We start from the raw sequence: 8,415 nt of genomic DNA, 5'->3' as shown, positions 1-8,415 counted from the left end.
CCCACCATGTCTCTGTAATTGCCACCAGATTTGGCAATTTTGGCCCTTTGGTTCTGCTGTGCTTCCTGTGGTTGTAGAATGAGAGTAAGCTTCTTGAGAAGCTACAAATGCAGATTATAACCTATTCTGGGAGCTGCCCCTGACCAGACGGCTCAGGTCCAGTGACCATTTTTTCCTCCTTTGCAGCATCATGGAGGCATAGTTGACTTGAGAGAAATAGGTCTTGAATGCTAGGGAAGGTAAAGCTTTAGATTACTGCAGTTTAAACAGTTGTTCTGTGCAGAAGATTATAAATATCCAGCTGCCCCATATAACAAGGCATGTGATTATCCTGGCCCTGGCTTGGGCCTTATGAAAAGTACATACAGTTCAAGAGTACCAAACTTTAGGTGAACAATGTAAGTAGAAATAAAAAATAATTCCCTTGTCTTTCTATCGGCGAAGGTTCTTCACTTGTTCAACATGTTGCCTAGATTGGTGCTGATGGATGCTTGTAAAAGATAAGCTGGGTTATTCCTGGTCTGACCAATATATGCTTTCTTTAGTAGGGAGCTGCTGGTAATCTTCCAGGTAATACATGACTGGCTTCAGCCTGAGAGAGAAACACCGACCTGTAAGGCTGTTGAGCTACTAGTAATCAGACCACTTCTAAGACAGCTCTGACATAAGCAAGTAAAGGGATAAGAACACTTTGTATTTTTTTTAGGCTCAGGAAAATATCAAGTGATTTTGAGTGAGCTTTTTCTATCCTAGGGGCTGCTGAGCAGAAGTAGTAGTTTGAGCTTGAAAAATCTGACCGTATGTACAATATTGATTCACAATAATTGCTGTGAGGAGATGAGCAGGGGAAAGTGGGACTTCTGACCAAACAATCGATTAACACCTGGTATACTTACCATTATGTAAAGTTTTAGATGTTTTCATAAAGGATGAGTTGATGAGCGACAACTTGTCTTAACAGATGCAAGAAAAATATAAGCATATGTAATTATCTCGTCATAATTGAGGTCAGCACTGTCTTTTCCTCTAGCTTACTATGAAAGTTGACCTGCAGTGGTATGTTAGTATCATTTATTTATTTTGACACTATAGATAGAGATCATGTTAATCTGCTGCCTTCCGAAGTATGTCCTTTTATTAATGACAGGTCAGCTTGAGATGGATATTTGTAACATGAACCAGAACCAAACAAACAGGCAAAAAATGTACTAGAATTGTTTTGTACCTGGAAAAGGAATTTTGTATGTTGTGTTCTCTCAGCCCATTGCATGAATCTGAGTATCTGAGTACTTTCCATTATCTCAGAGTTGCAGCTTGTGGCACCTGAGGAACAATAAAAATAAATGTTTACATCCACACACTTCCTCTCTGTTCGGAGGAATTATACTATCCTCAGTGGAAATTTTGAAAGCAAAGAAATATAGCTGGAGAAAAGCTTAACATACTTATTTGACAAAAAACAAATAAAAATCTATGAATTGATATAGAAACCACATGAGGAGCAGCATCCTGTAAAAGAAATGCTTCTTTTGGATTGCGTATATTTTCGACAATTCTAGACTCTTAATGTAAACAAAATAGTGGTAAATTTTGATTCTTTGAGCATCAATGAGATTTTTATAAAAGCATGATAGGAATGCAGTTTTTCTTTTATTTGAAAAAGCATGGACCCAAATAAAGAATTCAAATTTTCTAACATGTTCTTGAAGTGAGATTTTTTGCAACTGTTGGTAAAATTGGAGGTTTGCTCATATAGAGCAGCATGCAGATGAATTTCTTTCCCCTCATCCTTCCAGACCTACACAGTGGTCAGGCTTATGTGGTATATTGTTTGCCTGGATAGTATTGCTGATCTTGCTAGAGCGTTTAGCAAGTATTTGAGGATGAGTAGAGTATACTGTATTTTTGGAGAGATGGCTTGAGAGTTTTAATAATCTAAAGTAGTTTACAGTTAGTTTATAATAAAGAGAATCTATACTACCTGATTGGTGTAGTCAGCCTAGTGGGAGACTTTACTGTGAAACTTTATTTTATCATTTCGTGCTTTAATTAAAAAAATTGATTAAGATACTCTAAGTGAAATGTATTTATTTAGTGCAGGTTTGATATTTCTGAAACATGAAGCTTTACTTTTAATTAACAATAGCTTTTTAAAAAAAAGTAATTCCTGCTTTGTCTTCTTGAATGCTTAGGTCAGATATGAATGAGAAAGTGTTCTTGCTCAGACTAAACTTGCGCATAGCAAATTTGGTACTTCTTAACGACCTATTTTGCATATTTATGTGTATTTGTTTAGTCTTCAGCAGACATTCTTTAGGAAAAAATGTGAGTGCCATCTTTTTCAGTTCAAGAAAGGGAAGAGTAGGATATCAAGTAATATTAACCTTATATCACCAAAGTTTGCTTTTTCCAATGTTTTTGGAAGTTCACAGTGCAATCACTAATCCATATATTGCAGCTAGAAGCTCTTGGTGTAATTAGGAGATAAAATACTGAAAAAGTGCCATTAACATTATTGAATCATCTTTACTTGGAGAATTTGGCATTTGAACTTACACCTTTAAAAGCTGCATTGATATCTTTTGTTTGGGGTTTTTTTCTTGTTTCATTGTTTTGGGGTGTTTTTTTGGTAGAATTACAAATATAATGCCCTACTTTGGTAAACATGAATTCTTACAAGGTCTCACTGAAGTTTAGTGGTGAAGCAATAGCAGAGTTGTTTCGTATTGTAATATATGTTAGGTTCCTTATAGAGAAGTAAAATTGAATTGTGCTTCATACAACATTACAGAATTGTTGTCTAGAAATTAATCATTCTTGCATTTCAGTTGTTTGGATGGCTCTTCTCTAAAATCCAGCCCAAAACATTGGTCTTTGCTATTTTAGCATTGATGGCAATAGAAGGTTCAGCAAACCTTAAGACTCAGTGGAACATCATGGGAGAATTTAGCAATTTGCCACAGGAGGAACTTTTAGAGTGGATAAAAGTCAATACCAGACAAGGTAATCTGTTTAATAACGTATGATGTTCCTCATTTACTATGAGAATGTAACTGTAGAACTTGGTGTGAATCACTGCAGAGGTATGGCAACTGTCTGTGGCTTTGCTGTGAGACTACTTTACATTCATTGTTTAGTCACATATACTTGTCCATATAGAAGCTGTCTCAAATGAGAAAAAGCGGAAAGCTCGTGTTACTAGATTCCAGGCTACCAGTCTGGAGGTTCTAGCCGCTGGTGGTGTATTTCTGTAACCAAAGGAGTTTTGCGAAGTTGAATTAAAGCAGTTTTTTGCTTACGTGACACTGTTCCTGTATGTGAGTCCACGATCATCGTTTTGCTAGAAGATAATTCAAAATTGATGTGTTGTCATTGCTCCTATCCTTTTATTAAAGTGAGTAGAAATGTCAGAAAACTAGCTAGAAACAAAGTAATTACCTTTTTAGCAGGAAAATACTTTCAAGCTGAGGTGGACTGAGATGTTATTGTTCATTTAACAATGGTCTAAGAAATGACAAAAAAAAAAAGTTGTGACAATGAATAAGTTATCCGGCCCATTCAAGAAAAAGAAAATGTATTAAATCTCTATTCTTAGATGTTTAGTTACCTAATGACTTATATTGAATTCAAGGTTTTTTTTAAAAACAAAAAACATAGTGTGATTTTTGTGCATCTCCTATTGGTGTAATGTAGTCTTTTCAACAAAGGTACCTTTCCCTCTTTACACATTGTTTTTCTACAGGAATACTGTGTAGATATTTGAAGCCTGCTTCTCTGCTTTTACTACTTGATTCTTAATTTCAAGCACACCTTTCATTCTGTATTTCAGATGCAGTTTTTGCAGGAGCAATGCCTACAATGGCAAGTGTGAAGTTGTCTACGCTTCGTCCTATTGTAAATCATCCTCACTATGAAGATGCAGGATTAAGGTAAATTTCAAAGTTAAGAATTGATTTTTACTTCCTGTTAATACTCTTAATGTTGCTAACATACCGTAGGAATTGCATCACATATAGTAAAATTTCTTAAAACCCTGTAGAACTTGATTATCTTAGATTAAAAACACATGCAGTATTTCTTTGGGATTTGTGTTCATCAGACAGGATAAACTGTAGGATAGATATGGCTTCAAACTTAGAGACAAAATTATCAGAGCACAATTACAGAATTTAAATTAACATGTACTGTTATATTCTTTCTTCATTCTGTTTCCTCCTGATATTGTAGATAGACTTGACTTTTTTTCTCAAGATAGCCACTTTAGTTATTCCTATTAGCTTTCTGTGATTGGATGCAATTTTTTTTTCATTATAATATGCCTAATTATTGAAATACTAAGTCTGGTTGGAAATTTTATAATGGAGTTACTGAATATTCTTTGTTATTTTCAAAACTAGGGTATTTTTCTAAGTTGAATTTGATATATCTGAAAAGGTCATTAATTTCCATTTTAATTTTAATGACTTAGAATAGCATCATTTTTTGGCAGTTTGGTAAAACTGATTAAAAAAAACCCAAACCAAAACAAAAACACAACAAGTAAACAAGAAGATAAAAAGGGATAAAGGAGGAAGAGGATCGGAATTCATTTTACATGCCTTATGTCCTTAATTCTGTGTCTGGTAATAACTACAAAAATAGAGGACAAGGCATGTTTGAGGAAAATAAGCTAGAGATGATACGATATCAGAAAATGAACAGGAATTAACATCATCATGCTTTGCATAATTAAAGGAGGATATTATTGAGTAATATAATCAGGACCATGGTTTACAAGTGATGATTTTGCTTGATTCAGCATAGGCAGACGTCATGTCTTGCACTCAGTATTTAAAGTCCGAACAAGGCCAATGAGTTATGATACTTCTGCGGGGGGACTGGGCAGAAGATTCCTTTTGGTAACCTCCAGTCCAAGCAAGTTTGATTATAGCCTTGAATACTGTACATTGAATGCATTCCTTTGACATCTTTCATTTTCTGTTCACAAGTAAGCATGGATCTTGTTACAAGGTTGTCTCCTGCTACAGGAAAATCAAACAGCTGTATATGTTGTTCTTGGAATTACTGTATTTGTGAAGAAATAATCACATTAAAGCAATCGCACTATTAATTAAAACTTTAAGCTAGTTGTCTGAAGTTAAAGCTTACATTTTCATGCTATGTTGCTAGCTAACTTTTATGTTATTTCACTTTTTGAAGGGCCAGAACTAAAGTAGTGTATTCCATGTACAGTCGAAAACCTGCAAAAGAAGTAAAAAGAGAATTGCTAAAACTAGGAGTGAAATACTACATTCTGGAAGAATCGTTGTGTGTAAGCAGAAAAAAGTGAGTAACCTCTCTCTTTCTCACAAGAATGATGTGCCACTCAAATACCTAGTCTTTAAGATTCATATCAAACAGTAGTTTTGCAGTGTTGATCTGTGTTTTATTACAAGTTTCCACAATACATTTTTGTCTGGCTTCTCCAGATACTAGTAAGTATAATTAACTTTACCCAGATTAGCAACCCTGTGGTCTTTGAGTGCACCTGAAAAGCTGTGTTGTATGTATTTTTGAACTTTGCTGTAAAATACAGAAGAGATTCATGAAGGAAACAAGTCATTATTCTGTGATGGCAAGAACATGTGTGAGTAATGAAAGCCTGGTATGACTAAAAAGATGATGAGTTAAAAGGTAGTTTGAGCTCTGAAATATTATAACCATTGCTGGTCACTGAAAATTTTGTCACATTTAAACTGTCCATAAGTAAAAGCTATGGTGCTTCATTCCCCCCTCCCAGTTTCTCTTTTAGGCCTTTTAGAACATGATTCGTATGGATTTTCAAATTTATTTTCCTTGCATTTAGAAGAAAATTAAATTCTGTTCTATTTCTTCTCTATTATCTTTGACAAAATTAGGAAATTTTCAGTAATTCTAACTTTGAAAGATAACTGTACAGGGAATTGATGTTGGTTATGTGCCATAAAAAAGCAAGGAGTTACTACTTTTTTGTTTTTTGTTTCCTGAGTTTTCTTTAGAAATGATAGTGTGAACATTGCCCTTCATTTAATAGAAATTTTAAAGGGTCCCTAGTAAAATATATTGTATTATTTGAGTTTCTTTACGTGCTTCCTCCTTCAAATTAATTGTTACTTCATAGCATGTAAGCTGACAAATTTTCTACATTCTAAATACTATTTTTTTAATTACTGCTATGTTTATTGATTATTTTTTTTTGTAATCTGATAAGGATTTCTAGTATAAAAACAGACTCAAAAACAAAATCCAGAAGGCACAATCAAGTATTCATGGAGGGGTTTATAAAACTGTTGAACAAGCTGTAGGGTTTTTTTGATGGCATTTCTTAATTTCTCTTTCTGTTTTCATATGTTTTTTAGGCCTGGTTGCAGTATGCCTGAAATTTGGGATGTCGAAGATCCTGCTAATAGTGGTAGAGTTCCTTTATGTACCCTTATGAGCAAGGATTCCAGGCCATATTTCATCACAGTATTTGAAAATAGCAATTACAGAGTCTTGAAGATTCCAAAGGAATAACATTTCAATGCAAAGAATCATCAGTCTTTCAACTTTTTAAACTAGTAACTGTAAGAATTCTAAATCAGAAATACCTTTTCTAGTGGACTTAAAATGGAAAAATGTCTATTTTATTTTTTACCATTTTAAGTGAATTCTGATTATAGAAATATCTTAAACCTGACAGTTTGGATTTCTATTTCAGGGTCAGTCCCTTGAGATTTGCTATGCAAATGATTATATGTTTGCACATTTTATTTAACACTGATCCAAAAAGAGTTAAAAGTAGCTGTGGAATTTAACTCCATTCTCAAAACCAATGATGTTGTGAAATGGGACTGTCAGAATGTCTTAGCAAAGCAAGTTTGTTTAAAGCTTTGGTGCTAGCAGCTAGGAACAAAGGAATGGTGCTATAGCATCTGGCATCACATTTCTCATGTCACTTTCATTACCCATCTCCCTTCTGGACAAGGTGATACTAAAAATTCCTGTCTGAGAGAGATACTTTTTTTTTTTTTCTTTGAGAGGATTAAAAACAGTTGTCATTTTGGATCACTTAACACATGCTTTTAAGCTTGCTTTTTAAATGGAAAAGTTTGTAGGCAGACTTGAAACTTCATTATATAGATGCATGTTCTTGGAATCTTACTGATATTAAAAAATAAGATTAATAAGGGTAATATTTGCAGTGAGCAATAGTTTAGCTTCTCAGCGTCCAAGGATTTTTAGCATTCTTGTGCATTCAGAATAAGCTGGCATAATATACATAAAATTTTTAAGGGAAAATGCTTTATTCAGGAAAAATCTGTCATAGCCTTAGAAAGATACTAAAATCAATCCTTCACTGCCTTAACTAGACCTTCAGCGCCTAACTTGATAAGAAATTACTTTCAAAATGTATGCCCTATTTCCTTTGCCCAGGTATTAGATCCTGCCTGGATTTTATCATTAGCATTAAAGAAAAATGGAATTTAACCCAATTGTGATATGGGTGTAGTCAGTTGTGTGGGTATAATTGCTCCAAAACTATTAGACTGGTTCTGCAGTTTTTCTGTTATCTCAGTGTCACACTAATATTATAGATTATAAACTCAGAGGATTCACTTTCCAAGATACCCAGTGCAAGGACACCCTTTAGTCATTTAACTGACTTGATAGAATTTTTGTGTGTTTATTGCCATTGGGAAGTATCACAGTAATTGTGATTCCACAGTATAAGACTTCTAAAGTCTGTTTCTTTGTATATTGTTCATGTTCTGGTTTTGGTTTGGCTTTTTTCTGGATTTTCTTGTTGTTGTTCAAACATCAGTCTTACTGATGTGACTGGTCCTTTTAGCCCTAATAGCATCTGGCAATATTAGATGCTATAGGAACAGCATCTGTCACATCTATAACAGTATAAATTAAAGGAGAATCTATGAGAAAGCAGTAGCGTAACAACTGATCAGTATTCTAAGACTACTTATTTTTTTAAAATCTGTTTTATTGAGAGGGTGAGGGAGAATGGCTGAAAATGCATTAGCTTTTTAACTTTTACAGAATAGATTTTGGAAAAATTTCTATAAGGAAACTCACAAAAAGGGCTTTTGGGAAGTCACTTTTTAAAATGTTAATTGAATTCAAGGAAGCAGGAAAAAATCTTTATATAAACATTGTGACTAGTGTTACAGCACAAAAAGGTACTGTATTTTTATGAAGTTTATGCCAACTGTTGACATGTACTTATGTGGTTAAATAAAAAAGAAAAAGATGGAAATTGTTCTCACGTTTCTGGTGGATGTTACGTTTCTGTTCTTACATCTGTTAAACTGAGGTTTAACACAGTTGCCTCGGCATATATGATTGAAGCTGAACCCTCAACTAAACAATGCAAGGAGTAGCTTCAGATGATGAAACCAAACT

At 34.0% G+C, this 8,415-nt stretch overlaps 1 protein-coding gene across 1 annotated transcript; it reads left to right on the top strand.

Moving 5' to 3' along the window:
* Positions 1-2,828: 2,828 nt before the first annotated feature.
* Positions 2,829-7,001, top strand: LOC104548226 (probable C-mannosyltransferase DPY19L1; the record flags this gene model as incomplete). The annotated part of the gene is made up of 4 exons (XM_010194180.1): positions 2,829-3,003; positions 3,830-3,929; positions 5,200-5,325; positions 6,378-7,001. Coding segments are annotated over 4 exons (558 nt in total), but the record flags the coding sequence as incomplete, so codon positions are not given.
* Positions 7,002-8,415: the final 1,414 nt, after the last annotated feature.

This window comes from Mesitornis unicolor, unplaced genomic scaffold (assembly GCF_000695765.1).
Source record: "Mesitornis unicolor isolate BGI_N332 unplaced genomic scaffold, ASM69576v1 Scaffold54271, whole genome shotgun sequence".
Taxonomy (NCBI): Eukaryota; Metazoa; Chordata; class Aves; order Mesitornithiformes; family Mesitornithidae; genus Mesitornis; species Mesitornis unicolor.
This window is presented reverse-complemented; position numbering and strand designations above follow the sequence as displayed.